Below are 20470 nucleotides of genomic sequence, written 5' to 3' on the forward strand. Positions count from 1 at the left end.
GTGCGGAGAGAGAGGGAGAGACAGGAGGAGAACCCTAGAACATGTACGTGCTCCGCCGAGGTCTTACGTCGGTAGTGGAAACGTAAGAGACGTCCCTGCCGGGCGCATAACTAAACTAATTTCCCGACCTCTAAACTCCACCTCTGACAGGAAAATCCATCCCTCCAGGCGAATGTTGCTCTTTGCCTGTGACTTCCTCGTTTGCTACCGAGCGAGTCGAGCCCTGCCAGCAGCGTCCTCGGGACACTTTATCGTGTTATCATACGGCGGGAATATTTTTCTATATTCTTCATATCTTGGAATCAGGCTGTATACATTTTTGTTTTTCAAGATTTTAAATCAAAATCCGTAATTTTTTTAAGCATATTTCTAATTGATAAGATTTGGGTAAACATGTCTTCATCTATATATGTATATTTATATATTTTTTTATGACATATTAATCGCGCTGTTAATACAGCATTAAAATCAAGTCAAAGATTTTTAAGTGCTCATCCGGCGAATTGTACTCGACAATCGTTATTCGTCGCATTGAAAATTCTTATGGAGGCCTCTTCTCTGCATATCAGGGATCCCGACGAATTGTATTATGCGACCTTGATGGATGGCGCCGCCGAAGCAAATATCGCTAGAGATCGTAAGCCACGCCGCAGCACGACGTTATATACACATATTGAGATATTTCGGTGCTCCTGAGGGACATTATTGAGCGTCGGATTCAAATGAGCCCGGAGCTACTGGATATTCCTGAGTCCCTCCTTCGCTCTTCGCTCTAACAGCTCCTGTCCCGTTCCCTCTACTTCTCCATTCCTCCACCCGCGAGTACCGTCTGGTACTCCAGAGGGACTGTCCTGCCTACACTTTCCTCTCTTCCCCCTCTTTCTTTCATTCCAATCCTTCTCTTTCTCTTAGCGCTTTTCCCTCGCCCCGGCTGTGTTTAGAAGAACCATAGAAACCAATCAATTGATTCGATCAAATGTCGCCGTCGGCCACGGCGATTGTCATTGAAAGACACAATAGACTCTTTCTCCTCCCCCTCTCTGTCCTTTTCCTTTTTTTCCACTCTTCGCGATTCATCGAACTGGTTGCGAACCAGTTGGAGCTTCTGGGGGCGAGCTCCATGGGGATGAAAGAGGGAGTCCCGAATTCGAAAGAGCGAGTCCCAGCGTCCAGCGCGACTTTTCGTCCTTTCCGATTGGCCGTCAAACACACTCTCGCTTGAATATTTTAAAGACCACCGGGTCGCGCCGCCATTCCATCGAGCAACCTACAATCGTTCATCATCAAACCGGCGATCTCTTTGACGTTTTTGTAGACTCGCGAGGATCGATGGTGCCGATCTCCGCCCTTCGAAAGTTCCCGTTATCGACACGAGGCATCTAGCAACGGACAATTGCGAACAATGAAATCTTCTTTTTAATGCCGAGCGAACACAAAGGCAATAGTAATTGTCATGATAAAATTGAATCAAACTGAAATGTGTTTATATTTCACTGTCATAGCCAGTTATTCCAATGCAACAAAAAATTGTGATCCTTAAGAAATAAATGATACAAAAAAAAATAAATTTTACATAAAATACTTTTAAAATGATGAAGATAGAAAATTTCCTTTTAAAATTTCGTTCAAAAACCGCTCGTATGTATAAAGATAGATATAAAATAAGTGGAAACATGTTGACATTTGCGCATCATTCTCCTATTGACAGGCAAACCGATCATGGTAGTAGGTGGACGTTTATCGATATCCCTCAATCGACGACGGTAATTTTAGTAGCGACATAATCTGCTTGATATGCTATATATTTGCGCGTTGTATCGGACATTTCCATAAAACATCCCGCGGGCAAGTAACGTGTCTATATATTTGGGCTGCAAATTAACAAGAATGTCCGTCGGCTAAAGAAAATACGATTAACCGAAATTACAGTCCAACTGTTTACGAGGAGTAAGTCACAGGCGCAATTTCAATTATTAACACTTCAACCAGTTAAACATTAATAGAATCTGTAACGACGGTAGTGTAAATACTATAGATAGATTATTTGATGCTGGATAGATTATTTGATAAAGTCCACGATAAACTTTGATAAAGTTTCAGATTGATTTAAAAGTTGTTACAGGTCTATATTTCCAACTTGGAAGAAATCGAGAAAATACGCGAGCGAGAAGCGATATTGAAAAACGTATATATCAGGTAACCAAGTTTATCTCTTCGAACAGGAAATAATAGGAAGAGACAGAAGGAAGCGCGACAGAATCCTTTTGAAGATTGTTCTTGAGCGTGCAATTTGTGCGAAACTTTCTTTTCGCGTATTCGATCACGTGGACACACGCGGCTCGCAAGTATAGCGAACAATTTATTGGAAAGAATACACGGCGAAGCGGAAAACTCACAGTCTGTGTTTCTCCACGGTGCGGCGCGGCAAGTAATATTACACTTTTCAAAACGACCTTGCAAAAAACGTTTTCTTTAATAATAAAAGATTCCACAAAACGAAACATTTCAGAAGCCTAATTCAAACTGACACGCTTATAAACTCAAGTAGTTCTTTAAGTATCGTTGGCTACTTCGCTTTAATATCTTTATACTTATACTTATTATTAGTCGCGCGACTTAAATTTTCTGAAATGCGCACTAGAAAACTTATCAGCAAATTTAAATTATTATCGATAAACGTATTTGGTTAATTGAAACTGTTTGCACACAATTTTCTATAATTTTAAGAAAGATAGTACTTCTTATGACATTTCACATAAGATGCATTTCTGTTAACAGGCAAACTTCATATATAATTTAATAAAATATGCAGTTCACCTTCATCGCCATGAGATAGCCAACGACACATTGTAAAACATATACTAAAACTACGTGGAACCTGAGCCTATACTACTTGAGTGTTAACAATGAGCTGCCAATAGGCAGGCCGCGCGAACGAAACCCGGCCGCGAATCAATCGACATCCATCTCAATTATGCGCGTCATACGCGCAAACAGCCACGCATTCGGCGTGCACATATGCGACCGCGTATATCGTCATGTGCGTGCTCGGCCGACAATTCCAAGCCGGCCGGCGATCCAGCCAGGACAATGCATCTCAACCAGAATAATTCACCGCGGCCATTATAGCCGCGGCAGGACAAGGGCTTTATTATTGACTTACGACTAATAGTCACGCTGTGGATTACGTGCGCGCGTGTGCGTATCTATGTCCGTGTGTGTACGCAGCGCACACAGCCGATGTGTATGCACGTCACCGATCTATTGCTCATTTGCCGGGATATGCTGATTGAACGAGCCGCCCGGTGAGACCTATAAGCCTGCGATACCTTGCTTCCTGACTCCCACGGAAATTCCGTTGCCTCGTAAAAAAAATTGTCGATTATATATGATGTCAAGTTTTCCTCTTTTTTCGGACTCGGAAGAATAATGTTGAATTGATAAAAAATTACTTTCAAAAACTATAAGTTAGAAAAGAATAGACCGATAATGTATTGTTTACTCTGATTGAAAACGTACGCGAATATCTCAATATAATATTGTTTTCATTATTTGGCGTATTTTTATTAATGTAAATTTCACAGATTTTTTCTAAAATTATGCATAATTAAATTTAAGATTGTTTTCCTAGCCTACTTTACTAAGCATCGATCCTCCTTAACAGTAATTATAAATAAGCTGTAAATTATGCGTAAATATATAGATCGTTAATAATATCCGAATCTATACCGGCTTTTGAAATTCTTTCCCGCAAATATATAGGAGATATACTCGCGAATAAACGTGATCGGCGTGGGGCTCGTCATTACCGTCCTTGAGCAAATGTACGATAATCTATAAACCCATCATACGGTTCCGTGGCCGAGGTATCCCGCCTTCGTACTCTCTGCTCCGCGCTCCTTACCCCTTAACCCGTAGCTGCTCGGCCAGTTATCCATCGTATCCTCTCGAATGACGTATTTCCATATTACAGCGGGATTAATTTGCGCCGTAGCGCGACCGAGTGTTAAGCAATGCTGATGAAGTTTGACAGGTGCCAGCCGAACGGTGGCGAGGACGAGCGGACAGTCGTTTCACCTCGCTGCACCTATAGATGCTCGCTCCATGACAGACTATGGCAAACTATGGTTACTTTCGTCCTTGTGGGATAAACTTACAATGATGTGTATCGAATAACGATGCGCAAAATTAAAGTTTGCAGCATAATAACGTAAGATATCTTTTTGAACGAATTGCTTGAGATTTAGTTCTTTTAATCTTTTCATTCAGAAATTCTTCGGTCGATTTGAAGTAATCATTCTTTAATAAAAATTCGAGCTTATCTTTGATTTTGATTATTAAATTACGAATTAGATTCGAATTATAAAAAGAATATTATATATACAACTACACCGGATTAATGGATTGTTAGATGATGGTTTTTGCAAAGCGGTGAACGAGAGCCGGTTTTTCAGGAAATCGGATATCATCGATAGAATAAGTGGCGAAAAAAGAACGGGAGACAAATCTGAAGGATAAAGAGAGGTGCGGGGAGAAGTCTCACAATTCCGATTTTGCATCGTTCAGACAGACACCGGGATTTCCTGAATGCTTTTTTGATCCGGCAAGCCGCTCCTGCCCGCCCCGGGGTTAGAGGATGACATGATCAGGGCAGAGGGGTGGGAATTCAGTAGACCAGGGGATAATGCTAGAAAAGGAGGAAAGGGGGAGGGAGGGCTCTCACTCGTTCGCTCCCTAGGCGCCAATGACGCCAATCTCCCGTGTAAATCGCGACATATTTCACGACATCACGCGGTGGAAGGGCGCTCATGCAAGCCGACGCCCTACCACCCTTTCTCGCCTGTTCGGCCAGCCTCCCGCGCTCGCTCCTCTCTGTCGCTGCCAAGCACCATTTTGCGGATCCGGAGGTGGATGAAAAGTTTTCCGAGTTGTTATCCCGAGAGTTATCACGCCGCGCGTCGGCGACGAGTCGAAAATTCAACGATGTAAATGCGATCGCCGTTTGAGCGGCGGACCGCCGAACGAATTTCGCTTATTTGCGCAGACGGGATTTCCTCCGAATTTATCGGCTACCATTTGGCAAACTGCTGCGGAAATTTGTCAACTTCGAAGAGATTTTTACCAAGCACGTGCTCATTATTGACGATTATATTCTGATACGATTATATTCTATAGCTTATAGATTTAATGGCTTGCTACGGTACGATAAAATTAAATAATTTTATATTCATTTTTTTATCTCCATTGTACCTTTTCATTGGTACCACAATGCAGTTTGATTCTACTGTGGAGGTGAATAATAGAAATGTAAAACTTATTTGATCTTGAAATTATAATAGAAATTTTTTGTGTTTGGTTCGACAATTTGTTCACAGTTATAAATTATGTTATTAGTTATTAATCATTAAATCATTAGAAATCGATTAACGTTGAGCGTTCACGAGGTTTGCTTAACATTTATTTTTCGATCGTCAGTGGAAATTATTTGTAAACAAATAGATTAAAATGAATCACAGTTCACAGTATGCCGAGCAGAAAGCGTGTATCGCTATGCAATTTTTGGAATTACCCACTCGTAAATTTCGGTGGGGGTATTTCCTGTACATGAGCGTGTGTTTCGCACATTTTGCCTTCCCATCCCCTCTATTCATCGTACCTAGCTTACAATCGCTAACCGTTCGTGTCTCGTCGCGCGTATACGAGGGCGAAAAGCATCCCCTCAGGACTGTTTGTTTTTGATACGGTTTTCATCGAACAACGTCGTTGCGATAGACATTCCGTGACTCGCGCATCTACATGCAAATGCGACTACGTCTTACTCATACAAAAATACTGCTATCTCATAACCCTTTACTGTGACACTTACGAGAATTGCGGTAACCGGTAAGATAAAGGCGCATAAAATTATCGTAAGACAGTTCATTGCAAATCGTCACAATTGGCGGAGAAAAAGTGATTTATTTGCAGATTTCCGATAATATTCGAATATAAATAAATGTTAATATAAATTAATGTTTATTTTAACTAGCAACTACTGTAATTAAATTTGAATAATACAAGTGATACCCCGATTTGAGGGACCTAACAAAAAATGCTCGTTACAATGGAGTGTCCTAAAATTTACTCCCATAATTCTAACAAGAAATTTTTGGACTTAGAGAATTGGAGTTATAAAATTTATTAAATTTATTAAATGAATTTATAAAATAATCAAACATTTATAGTAAGCAGATATTAAACAATTGATATTAAAGAGTTATTATCTTTAATTGAGCATTAGGGGAAAAATTGTAGCCGCACAAGTTAAATGCATTGCGAGGAAAAACTTAAAAATAAATATACGTAATTAGCGCGATTGTTAAAAATTCAATGATGCTGACAATGGATGGTCTAGCGTTGTTGCGATAAAAATGCTGATCGCGTCTTTTTTCAATTGGTAGCAAAATTTCTGCTCAACACGTTTTTTCCATTTTAACGTTCATGATCGTGCCGAAGAAAAAGATTACGTGACTCGCATTTGTTATTGCGAATCGGACGGGCGAACAAACAAGCGATGATATAATTATCTACTACTCGAAAAAGCGCGCCACTTAATAGCGCATTTATTCGGCTTTTATCGAAAACGCTGGACAAGTGTTTCGTATTGAATATCAAAACAGCAATTAAATAAAAACACATTTCAATTTTCATTCTAGATCTAAAGATCTTATTTTCGCACGCAATATACAGTTAAAATTTAATATTACGTTTTATATTGTTAATAAATATTAATTTTAAACTGGTATTGTGCTTTCTCGGCATATTTTAATAAGGTTCCGTCGCCTTTTGCCACTGTTTCTATAGTTATATTAATATTGATACATCAGCAGCATCGCATGCTAATTTGCATAAGAACATCGTCATAGCATATAAACGCGTCGACCAATGAAGCGCCCGACGTAAGCCGCTGTATTGTACTGTGAAGCTTATACCAGAAGCCTCATTGGCCGGAGACGTTTATACGCTATGCTCTTATGTAAATTTGCCTGCGATAGGCTTTGGCTTATGCTTTTACAGAAGCACAACGCTAAATAGCGGTTCTTCTACATTGATGTTTTGGATGAACGACAACAATATTTCTAGTCAAAGAGGCGAACAAATTTCTATTTGGATCAATTTTAATTGCTTGGCATTTCCTTTTGTAATTTTTAATTTTCTTTACTAAAATTGAGTTTCTCAAATTAACATTGGCTAACAGAACGTTAATTATTTGTTATAACGACATGAAACATTAATGCCTTCTTTGTTCGAGAAAAATCAAATTATTTTATTAATATTAAGATGCTTCCCTATGAATTAATTATATTTATTATAGAAATGATAAGAAACAATCTAAAAAGAATAACTTCCTGCGCACCCTTATCGTCAATAAAGGTTTTGCAAGAATATCGAAAGAAAGAATACGAATTTCGCGAACTGTGGAAGTGCTGTCGCTTGTAAGTTGAGGAATGTCCACGGTAATGTCACTTCGATTCGCCATCACGAGACATTGCTGTTGAGGCATCTGGAAAACTTGCGAATTAAGAGATTCGTCGACGACGCGGACGAAGGGGGGAAAAAGATCATTCGATTATTTCCAGCCATTAAGGGAACCCCTCCTCGTTCATCTCACTTCAGCGTCGCTAGGGTAGAACGTTTCACGCAGCTTCTTTCCGAACTTTCGACATGAGTTTTACATTTCGCGCTCGGAGAAGGGTGAAGAGGTATCGGAAGAAGGGGTGGCAATAAGGGAGAACGAGGAGGAGAGCGTAGATGGCGAAATCGAAAGCGGGGAAAAGTGGGGAAAAAGGTCTCCGTCGTGAATTCTTCCTCGCAAGCCGAAGGTGGGCTTGTGAGAGCAGAACATCCGACCCTCCGCGCGATTGGTATTCCGGTCCGGTGCGCCAATATTGCGTTACCGAAACGCGTCATGCAAGCCGAATTCAAACGACTACGAGCGTGATGACACGAGGCCGCTTGTAAGTCACACCGCAACGCGTGTCTTTTAATTCGCGCCTACACCATGCTCGAAATAAACACCGCGAGATAAGCGCGATTGAGATGTCACACGTTCGCATCGAGTCATTTCTTTTCAATTGCCGGAATTGTAAAGAGTTTCGTGAACAAAAATGGGAAAATTATTCTTTGAAAGCTTAACTCTGGATTAATCTATTAAGTATAAACGTCATTTCTGACAGGATAAATTCGTTTACGTAATTTTTACGTTACCTTAGTTATTGCTTTATTTTCCAAGAATCTCGCGCAGGAATTTTATCGGAAAAAAATTTTTCGCGACAATTGACACAAAGGACCGGCCAACCAATTAACTAATTTTCACTCGATTCTATTTCCGGTTATTCTCCGCGTATCAATTCTGGGGATTTTGATTATTAAAAGGACATCAAAGCGGAAGTGAATTGCTATTGTTACTCATTTTTAACGGAAATCCGAGCGTGAGAGAGAAAGACAGAGTTAAACAGCATTACGCGCTGGCGTCTACCCCGAGGGCGGACATCACAGAGGGTGGCCCTCGCGCCGGTGAAAATTTTCAAAGGCTCGACATCGATGGGCGCTCGGTCGCGCGCGCATCAGGAGCGCGCGCGGCAGGACCCCTTTCCGCAATTTCTCCCGTCGCACGGGCGCGGAATCAAGTGTTTGAGATTATGACGGTGGCTCCGGTCACGTATTTCATTAACCGTCATGCCGACGGTTCGGGGAGTTCAAGGGCGAGATCTCTCCGGCGACGGAGGGTGCAGGTATCTGCGAAATATGTTTGCTTTGCGTTACATCCCTCGGGATGATCCTGTTATAATTATGATTGTCGTTGTTGTTGCCGTGGTAAGTGTCGGATATCTCGTCGGTTTCGATATTGGTTTCGTACGAATCCACCACGTCGAGCTAAAACGTCCGCGTTTCAATATCTTCTACTCATCAATTGAATATGCTCGATACTAAATTAACGCTTCAGAACAACTGATGATTCCATTTCTATGAAATAAAGAGAATCGAATATGTATTCAAAATAATTAATTATATGTATAAAGATAAATCCTATTATGTAAATATGATAGTCTTATCGATAATGAGATCAGTTCAACTTAATTACGGATGCGATCGTCCATATATAAATTAACGAGCGATTCTGATTTTAAAATAGATTTAGATAAAAATTAATTTATTTATCAAGACGCCGCGTAAAAAACATTTCTTTGTCTAAATCTGTATCGAGAAGTCGGTGTAAATCTGCGGCAGTATCGACAGGCTCGTTTGCGGCTACACGCTGTGCCGCCCCTTTGAAACGAGCAACGACAGATTGGTATTACCATATTGGGAAAGGGACTAGACTCCTTATTTCCCTATCCTTTTGCCACTGCGCAGGAGAGAAAAAAAGGAAAGAGGGAAAACGATCGACCTCTTTCTCTGTCTTTCCGCAATAGGTGTCTCGCTCCTTACCTCGATTCTGCACTTCGCCTTTCCGGAGCTACGCCTCTTTCCGTTCAGTCTCTCTTTCTCTCCGTCTAACCCTCGATACATTTCTCCTTCCTCCGCGCGCTTTCTCTCTCCACGAGCTTCTCATCCGCCCTTTTTTCCATCTCGGGCTCATCCGATTCTCGTCCACGAAGATTTCAATCTTGTTTCGCCGAGGCATTGACACGTCCTCATCTTCCTCCCGATTTTCTTCGTAAACTGCGGTACCTTTCTCTCATAACACACGACCGTTTTTCCATCTCTCGTCGTCCGAGTCTCCGTTTGTTATGCGACGTCGAAGCGAAGAAGGACAGCCGATCTAGCGGCGTTTTTTATATCGATCGCTCGCGACACATCAGCCGCAGGCTCAATTCGGGATCGTCGGCAGCTTCCGCAGGAAATTCGTGAAACCCGCCTCCTAAACGAGCAACCCTCCGATTTTCCCGCCATCATCTCCCTTTCCCTCAATTCTCATCGATACTCGATATCTCGACATCAATCGACGGCCGACTGCTGCGACCATTTAACCATACCCTTTTTAAAACGTGGCCCCGCACTTGGGCCGGACCCACAAACGTTGTTTCCCGGCGCGGTAAAAGTCTTTTCCAGTCTATGAATACATTAAGAGCAAACAAAGGACCACCTTCCATAATCTCGTGACCCCTTCCTCTCTCCCTGCGTCCCTGCGTCTTTCTCCTCGCTTTTCACTCTGGAGATGTTACACGCGTTTATTAAACCCGACTCGCCAACGTGCTTTCTTAAGCACTTTACGAGAACCCGGCCGGGCTCTTCGTTCTGTCCTGCAAAAGCTTGACGCGTTCCACCTCTTTCTCTCGTCGCAGTATTATTACGAGATAGACGTAATTAAAATCGCGTTCGTTCAGTTGCCTCGACGCGAAGTAATTAGTAATTAATAATGATTAGAATCAATTTAGAATGTCAGTCACTAAGTGGATCAAAGATCAAACCAATATTATAATCAGTACTTAATAATAATGATCATAAAATATATATATAAATAATTTGTTATATTTCTTTCCAGACCGAGATCTGTTCGAGTGCTCTTACAGATGTAATTCACGCGGTCATTAATGGAACAGATGGCTGTCTATTCTGTTTCGGACACGCTGGTTTGGGTAAGTTTAGATATTTTTTGCGATAAGATGTAATATATACTTCTTCCTAATTTTATCCATCTAATTAATAGTACTAATTTTCATCATTTTATTTAACGTTTTAATTGTTTTATTCTTTTTTTTATCTGTCATAAATAAAAGTAAGATGTATTAACTTATGTGAAACAATATCCTGCAAGCTTCCTCATTTTTTATTTAACAAACTGCCTCATTTTACACAAGAAATTTTATTCACGTCGATTCACGACTGCGCAAAATCCGTCGAGGCGAATCATAAATATAATGATACGAAATGTGAATATTCCGCGGAGTTTTTATCTCGTGGGATATCTTTATCTCTGTCAAGTGTAATTTACCGCACCATATTACACATCTGTACCACTTACTTGATACTCGCCATGATGTTTCTTCGAGAGCAATTACACGTTGCAATTAAACAACATTTTGGATTCCATCTGAAACAAAAAATTTCCATAACTATGAAATAAAACAATTTGTAAGATTATACATAATATTAAAATATATCTACATTATGTTTTTACGTAAAATCTCAAATCAAATATACATTATCTTACATTAGATAAAGAAAGAAGTAATTAACAAACTAGGGTTGGTTATGTGAATCAAGATTTTAAACCGTTTTTATGGATATATGAGACGGTGACTTTAGGATTTTCTAGGTTATCATTAGATAGGGGTAGATGTTCAATACTATTTTCCATTTCCCTTGATCGAAGAATAAAATACACAAGCGCATTGATATACGACATTTTGTCTTGAGGGAAATGTCGCGAAAATTCTTTATTTAGGCATTTGTTCCTTCCTTCACTCGATATCTCTTCGTCGTGCTGCCGCAAGGTAGGCACCCGGCAGAGGCGCAGAGTTGTTTTACATTTTAAGTAGTGATATCGAGTTTGCATGCAAATGCATGATTATGCGTGGAAAGTGTGCGGAAAAGAGAATTCTCGGGTGGTAATGTCGGTGCTGAAAGAGAGTGAGTAAAGAGAAAGAACCAAGGACAAAGAAGAATAGAGGAATGAGGAGTGAAGAAGCGAGACCGGAAGGAATAGCGATAATGTATGCTACTGGGACACACTTTCTCCCTCGTACCTTTCGAATTTTAACATAGCACAACCCAAGAGACTGTCCGCAGCCCATCATCGCGCGTTCTTTCTGCGCGAAAACAATTTCCAGGTTAACAGATTTATGGAGAATATCTTGTATAATATGCATGTTTTGAAAAAGTTTCTTACAATAATTGAAATATGTATTTCCATTTCAAAACATACATATTTAAATGCGTATTTCACGAGTTTTTACAAAATTTGTGAATATGAATACTTATCAATTGAACTTCGTGAAATATTTCTCACTGAATTCCTTTTGGCATTATGAATTTATATATCTTTCTGAAGGATTTTTTTTTATTTGCATGCAAATAGATACGTGGAAGTATATTTGGATACAGATAAGAAAATATTAATTGAACTGGCTAGATGAAACTATATAAAATATTTACAACAATTAAGTATATTTATTCTACATAAATTGCTAAATAGTTATTTTCGATAATTATTAATTCAATATTTTAAATTCATGCGAGTAAAATGGCAGTGCACAGAGACATGCTATTTCTGTTTATCGTCATATAAATTTACGGTTTCCAAAGCGCAGTCATTAGCTGGCTTCCATCGTTCTTGGACCGATACGGTTTCATAATTCCGCGGCGCATTGAGAAATTGTCGACTCTCAATGCCAAAGTTCGCGCAGTCGTGCGGGATTTCTCGCAACGCGGGGAAAGGGGAATCAATAGAGTTTAAAATAAAATAAAAGGAGGCGCGTCGGGAAGATAAGAACCTAACGGCCGTAGACAAAGAGCCGTGTAAAAGGAAGCCAAACGAATTCGCGAAGCGTCTTCCCTCTCTTTTTCGAAGGTACTTCAAGCAAGTCCGCAAGCAAACTGCTTTTGATCATCGCTATGCGAACGTTTTTCTTCCTCTCGCATTCCCCCGCACTCTCCACCGTTTTCCACGCTATTCCAACTCTTTCTCTTATTCCCTTTCTCACTTCTTTTTATATCTTGACTCTCTCATAACTCTTTACACCATCGTCTTCCGACGTAAAAAAGAAAGACGAAAAAATAGGGAGATTGTAAAATAGTAAGAGGATAAGGAAGGCGGAATAGAAATCAGGACGAAGACCAGATCTGCATGGATCTACGAGACGAGGAGGAGAAAGAATACGCACGACAGGAGCAATCCAGTCAGCTCAGCAATTTTTAAAATGGCGACTAGCACACGTCTTTTATTTCACGCGAAGCAATCGCCGATGAAACCAAATGCGTTGCGCTCGCGCGCACGCATGTCTGTTATTTCGCGGTCTGGAAAATTGCATGCAAAGAGTCTGCGGAGAAGCTGTGAGAGATGGAGAAAGACAGACGAGAGGGTGTCGAGAGAGAAAGGCGAGGGATGAGAGAGATTTACGCTTTCAAAGCAACGGGACTCTTGTCTCCTACGAAGGGACAGAGGGCGAACAGAGATACATAAAGCTACATACATATATACAGATATAGCGACGACAATGGGCCCGTTTGTACTTTGTAGCGCGTTCCTAATTACCCCCGCGCGTGCGGATCCCACAACTGCGGACACCCCGCCGAAGCCTTTGAGATCGCGGAAGGACCGTGAAAGTGGATTATGCAACGACGACGAGGGGAAGAAGCACGCGTGTTCGATGCACCGAGACTTCTCTCTCATCCCTCTCAAAAACACGGGGCTTTGACAATGATAACCTTGGTAAGCGATTCAGTCAAAGAAAGGATACTTTGCGCGTGACACGCTCCTCTGGTTTTGGTTTTATGCGGCCAAGAAAGGATTTATCTGATTTTTGATAATCTCGCGTGCATAATTTATGGATTGCAAATTCGTGCAATCCGTAAGTATATTATTTTCATTCGTATTAAAGCGATACATTAAAATTATTTAGCATGTTTTACAATTAATTAATTACATAATTTAATAGGCTATTAAAAGTCAAAGGCATGTAGAGAATTAAATTAGAAGTAATTACTTGCAGTTTCAGAATTTAATTTACGAAAATTTGCATTTTAAAAACACATTTACTCACGTACGAATAAATCGTTTTATATTTTCAAATAATATTATCTTTACAATCCATCTTGGATCATAAAGTTACAATTTCTCCAGAAAATGAATGGTGAGGAACGATACGAAGAATACACGCAACTCCTACCACGCGATCTGTATTGGCGCCTGACGTTTTTCGCGTATAACGAGGTATTTGAGCGGAATTTTAATTATCACTCGCATCCGTTTCAAAGTATCCTTATGCGGGAGTGTTATACCGATCGTCTGAGAATGCAGCGCGGCTACCGCTTCGTTTTTCTACCAGCGACCTCGTGAATCTCGCGGCGGCATAGCGTGAATTCTTGCGGAATTTTTGCGGTTTGACCGCTCGAATCTTGCCGGCGGAGCGCGAATTCTCCGAAGTGGAATCGTTGAAAAGTTCCCGAGACGCAAAAGCTGTCCGTTACCGCGGCGAGATATAGGCGCGACCCTTTCTTTCGCCGCGTTTCTAATTAAATAACAACATAATTCACCATTTTACATTAAGACAATTAAATAACGTTTAAGATTCAACGACGGCTGCTGCTTTTCCATTACTCCGCCGTTGCCGACGGGGGCTTCTCTCCGCCGTCAGGATCTTACGCCTTTCGCTTCAATCTCTCGTCCTCCGTATCGTAACCCTCCTGCCATAAGTCGTCTCTCCGTTCTCATCAGACCGTTTTATGATTTTAATAAGAGCTCTTTTATTTCTCTGTCAACAGTGGAGCGTTTGAGCTCGACTTTCAATTTCGCCGAAACTTTCGTGCTATAAAGTTTCGCGCGGTACGTGCCGTTATCGCAAGTTCGCGCTGAAATCGCCGTTAAAAACACAGCCGAATCATTTTTTGTTGCGCAAGTTGTACTTCGTTATTGTCATTTGAATGAATTAATTTTAATATTTCGCGCAAAAAGCGAAATAACGATCTATCATTTCGTCGTTTATCGTCTACTTATTTCTACTTCGATATAATCGCCGGTTGTCATCCTAGCCGTTACGTTGTCGTCCACTAAATAGTAAACAAATTAAGCGGCTCGTTCGAGCCCGACCACAAATCTGGCATTGCAATTATTGCACCAAGTCGGCTCACGCGCCGCGCCGGCCGTAGATATACATAAACAGGATTTTCGAAATCATCCATGTGAATTGATTCGTCGCGACACACGAGGGGGAAAATCGCGATTATGCCAATCAACAATGAAGCTTGTCCACATACCAGTCGCACCAGCGGCACGGTTACGGGCGTTAATTCGATCCCTACGTCAATAAATCTGTCAGTCTGGCAAGAATCATTCGTAATATTAGCTTTGATCCGTCATCGCTTCTATCGACACGAGGGTAAATATCGGACTTCTATTGCGTTATATTATAAATACTTTATCTCGATAATTTTTAATTATATGAATTAGAGTAACTATTTCTGTTATAAGTACAGAAAAAATATCCGGAATGTATATTTAAATCGTATGAGTTTCATAGAATATGAATAAGCGGACAGTATAAGCGGACAGTAAACTAGTTATAATTAATTCAAATTGCGGTGAATAATTTTCGTCTACGCCATTTGCATTTACATTGCATGTTTAAACACCGAATATCGCTGCCTCCAACATGATCCCCGTGTTTACATCGCCTATAATCGGCGAGCATCCGCCACGTTTAACAAATTTCTTCGCTCTAATTTAGGTAAGTCTCACACCATGCTGGGGACTCCGGAGGCTGGTCATACACTGGGCGCGATTCCTTGCGCTATAGCGTGGCTCTTTCGCGGAATTTCGGAGCAACGGCAGAGAACCGGCGCCCGGTTCAGCGTCAGGGTCAGCTGCGTGGAATTGACCACGGGCCAGCAACAACTGAGGGATCTGCTTGCGGCGCACGCGAACGGTAAGTAATCTTCCAATTAGTCGAAGTATCCTCGCGTGAAAAAGCTCGAACTTTTCGTTGACATTTCTCCTGACCAATTAATGTTATCCACTTAGCGCCAATCTATTGTACAAGAGACATCTACGACAAATTAGAAACACTCATACAAATACTCATCTAACGTGAGTTTAGACAAAATTTGGAAAAAAATTCTATTACCTCTTGTTCTGTTATTTCTGTATGAAATTACTTAGAATAAAAATAAAAAATATATTTCTATAGAGTTAGGCGCTTTAACAGGAAAGATATACGTGAAATTACGAAAAAAATAAACAATAAAAAATTGCAACTTTTCGAACAGATTATATATTATCGTTCCAATTATTCGATATGCATTTCATGCAATTTCGTTAATATGGTATCTTATTCAATGTCTTCGTTAGGTTAAACCGCAGACTTGCGCAGCTTCTCATTAAAGAAACTTGTGTGTCCTAAGAGCCACTTGTCTAGAACCGTCCCCTTTTTAAGGGATAAGACGGGCTAAGTGCCGGGGGTCTCTTTCGAAACAGAACCGAATCTAATCTCTAGAGCGCGGCTAAAACTTTCTCGAGCGTTTTCACTCGAGCGTTTCACTTTCCTATGATAGAGAGTTTAGCATTTCCCACAATTAATTCGATGTTTCGAACAGTGCGGCCAGGTACAATCGTTTAAATTAATCAACGCCGTATAGTAGCGCGCGCGCGGCGGTAAATATAAATTGTATCGTCGCGACGACGCCGTATTAAATCCCGTATATATAATCCTCCCACGGTAACTCAATTGATTTACAGATCTGATCATGATTCTAATCAAGTAATCACATCCAAACGCACGAAGAGTCTCACGTAATCAGAATTAATGCACGCAACGATGAATGCAGTTATTAATACGTTCATCTCGATCGAAGTATTCTATCCTATTGAAGTGTTTAAGTCGGATGTCAGTTTGACGTACGGAAAAATAGCAGACTTCATACAAATTAATCCATTAAAATATTACGAGCATGAAATTCTACGAGAAGTGTCGTGATTCCGAAAACGATATACGATATCACGAGTGTTTTACGCTGCACGATACTAAGATATCTTGTGATGCAATCTAGTAAGACGATGCTGTAGAATATTCATTTCGAGTTCTTAAGATTGTCAAAAGAACAGCCAAGGACATTCCTATGAAAATAGGAACGTTTCATGGCTATGATCGAGTTTAAAGACATAACCCGGCTAGGCCGAAGCCAAGTCGCGTATAGAATTCCGCACGGAAATTGCAATAGCTCGCACGTTCCATTTGCCTGATGCGCGCACTCGCCCGAGTCGATCTCCAACGTCTCTGAATCGACGGGAACCAGTCGTGCGGCCGACGCTCGAAAGCACGGAACGTCGAAATTGTCCTGTCTCGACCGAGAGTGATGCGCGGAGGATTCGGCAGTAATATTCAGGAAGTAGGATGAGACTTGCTATTGGCCGCAATTTGGTTTCGTCTTCACGGACGGACGAGTGGACGACTTGGTCCGTAAAATTGAAGGACAGGATTATTTCCTCTCTCTCTCTCTCTCTACTTCATGTTGACCACCACCCTGACTATTCACTCCCTTTTACTTCTGTTTTTCCTTCCTTTTTGTGTCTTGCATCTCGATAGACTCGAATTTCTACAGCTAAACTAATAAAAAGCTATTTCCTTGGAAGACAAACCGCTACGGAGCATTTATGGGAACGATAGTCAAAGGTACTCAAGGATATTGCTCTGAAAATTAACTAGATTATCCGTTCTGGAGCATCTTCCTTTGTGCTTCAAAAATGGGATCTATAAATTGTGTAATATCTCTCTGATGTGTAACATCACGCAAATTATGATCTATTTACATATACAGACTAAACATACAGTTTTTAAATAAATGTTTGTTATCAGATTTTTCGCATTGTGGATTTTAATATTCCACTAACATACAATAATTATATCATATCGTAAAAAAAGTTAGAAAATTTCTAATTAATTGGTTATATCATTGGTTATATTAACTGAATAAACCTTTATAAGCATTTTAAAAATATTAACGTATCTTTATGTGTCTGTGATTCAAATTTTTAGAGTTTTGAGATTGCAAATTCAGAATTTTATAGCGTAGATTCGAGAACAGTAAAATCTAATTTTCTGCCATGTTGCCAGACACTCTTGGGGATTTTACATGGAAATTTAGCCATTTATTAGAGTAAATACCGAATGTTTCGAGTATGTACGATGCGCGCATTCCATGTAAAACTCGCGTTCGACGAGTAGTTTGAATGCTGACTTAACGATCGCGCCATGCAGCTTTCCGCTTTCCTCTGGTCTCCAGACTAATTAAAATGCGATGGAATTAATTTTCCAGCTTATTAAATAATTAACTCATATCTATAGAACTATCTCGACTTCGTAAATTTATCCTTTATCTACCTTTTCCTCTTTCCTTCTTCATCTCGTCTTTCCTCTTCTTTCGCGCGTTCTTTTCCTTTTTCTGTATCTTATTTCAACGTGTCAGTGGCGTAACATTTAGAAGAATGTCCCTTTACTCGGCATCCAAAATATAGAATTTTATAATTTTGGACACTTTTATATTTCAAATAATAATGTGTGATAACATATAAGTGCTAGAAAAATGAAATATAAAACTGGTGCAATTCTTACTCTTTAATTCTACCTTTTTGGTACTGTTCTATGTATCTTTTTTCTACCTTTCTCTGTCTTTTTTCTTTCTCTCTTGTATCTTTTTCTACCTCTTTTCAGTCTGGAAGGACATTAGTTACGCCAGTGCCGGATGCTACAAGCGCGTTCTTCGCTCGAGATTTAAGTCGAGTAGCAGTACCCTCCAAGTTCGCGTTTCCCCCAGGGAACTTGATAATCCCCGCCCGGTAATTATTTAAAGTTTTCGACGTCTGGATCTTACGCGGGTGCCGCCGACGAAAAGGGGAGTGTCTCCGAGCAAAGGTTTACCTTTGTTACTTCTAACTGTATGCAATGGAATATTTAATTAAGCTTACGCCCTAATGCAATAATTGAGGCAACTTGCGGTGGAATATTTAACACTTAACCGAGCTTAAAACTAGAATAAAGCTACTTCTTCTCGCCAGGTGTTATAAATGAATACGTTCGTAAATGAATAACTTGGCTCTTTATTGATTTATGTCCGCTGTTATAGTACGCTATCTATGAAGCCCTTCAATATGATTTAAAAAGCGTGCTAAATATTAATGTTATAAATGTCAGAGTGCTCTTTTTTCCATTAGTACATGAATTAATAATGTGTAAATGTCGAGTTGACCAAATGGTTACTAAAAGCATATTTATTAGTCTATTATATTCAATATGGAGATTTATATTAAATTTCAGACAGCTATTTAAAAAAAAATTATTATACAAACGATAAATAATTATTGCCGTAGAGAATAGCTTTTCAAAAAAGCATTTATAGATAACTTCCATCACGCCACTGATTATTTAATAACGTAATTATTTTGTGACATCCGGCAGTTACTTGCAATTGAGCCAAATATTTACAATAACGTTGTGGAATAAATAATAAACACGCCAATGAATGTATTGATCGGCCGTATGCATAATACCACATAAGCATGAGAGAAAACCGATAATATACACTCGCGTAAATATATTATAATTCGATATCGGTCCGCGACGTCTATATAAAAACGATTTTCTCTCAATGTGACAACAAAATAATGTCCGAATGTCTCGTCATATACATATAAATCATTAACCGGAGTAAACTGTTTCCGTGCAGGAAAATAATAGACAGGACGATTCAGAGGTACTTTTTAATTATTACTTTTTAACTGTCACCACATTAAAAATATATGATTAAACGCTGCGAGCGATGATTTAGCATTAATGATAAAGATACATGTAGGAGCGTTTGCGCATAATTATCTTGACAAAAGAACTTTTCGGAATACTTTTATTTATATAATGCATCTATAAATTAATTATATACATATTTATATATATATATCCTCATTTTTACATCCTTAAAAATACCCGAAATCCCCTGATGCGCATGTTTAATAGCTATATGTGCTACTAACATTTTGTCACAGTTTTGTGAGAATTTGCTATACACATAGTCATAAGTTATCCTTTGGATTCGTGGCTTTTCGAGATCGTCCCGAGATCGAGTCCTGTTATTTTATCAGCCCTCTGTATTTTTTAAGTCTATTCCAAACATTTATATTATTGGGCGACACTCATCAAATCATAAACAACGTTCACTTGTGTTCTTCGCAATAGTATATCAATACGCTTAATTAAATCGATTTTTAAATTCGTTAAAAATACATTCAAAAAAATAAAATGCCATAATATTTACGAACTAAGTAAATTACGAAAACTGTACATAGGAATGTAAGATTTTGAAATTTTATATCATTTATTCATTTTATATCATTTATTCATCTTATATTATTTATTCATTTTATATCATTTATTCATCTTATTCATTTATTCTGAGTATGTCTCTCATCGATAGTAAGATAAGACAGTCTTATTTACATCCTCAACTATAACTTACTCGATTCTAGAAAACAAGAAAACTGTTCGTCAAAATATTCATGAAGGCTATACTCTTACAATTAGCCAAAATAGTGTACTTCTTATAATTTGTAATTATAAATCAACTTGGTAAAAAATCCAAGCAATATGTCATATTGTTGTCAATAATATGTTTTTTAATATATTAAAGTTGCCAAATTTGACTTATAAATTATTAAAAGTACTCCATCTTTTCAATTCCGATCCTCTTTCTCTCATTGAGCATACTATTATAATCTAATAAT

At 39.4% G+C, this 20470-nt stretch overlaps 1 protein-coding gene across 4 annotated transcripts in view; it reads left to right on the forward strand.

Annotated features, from left to right (window-relative positions):
• LOC139817564 (uncharacterized) overlaps positions 1–20470 on the forward strand; it is a 325316-nt gene that overhangs the window by 288497 nt on the left and 16349 nt on the right. For all 4 annotated transcript variants that reach the window (XR_011733273.1, XM_071785773.1, XM_071785766.1 and 1 more), the window contains 2 exons: positions 10529–10622; positions 15432–15629. Coding sequence is in view for 3 of the 4 variants with exons in the window: in XM_071785773.1 (XP_071641874.1) it covers positions 10529–10622; positions 15432–15629 (292 nt within the window). In the remaining variant the exon portion in view is untranslated. The remainder of the gene's footprint in view (positions 1–10528; positions 10623–15431; positions 15630–20470) is intronic.

The sequence above is a fragment of the Temnothorax longispinosus genome, chromosome 1 (assembly GCF_030848805.1).
Source record: "Temnothorax longispinosus isolate EJ_2023e chromosome 1, Tlon_JGU_v1, whole genome shotgun sequence".
NCBI lineage: Eukaryota > Metazoa > Arthropoda > Insecta > Hymenoptera > Formicidae > Temnothorax > Temnothorax longispinosus.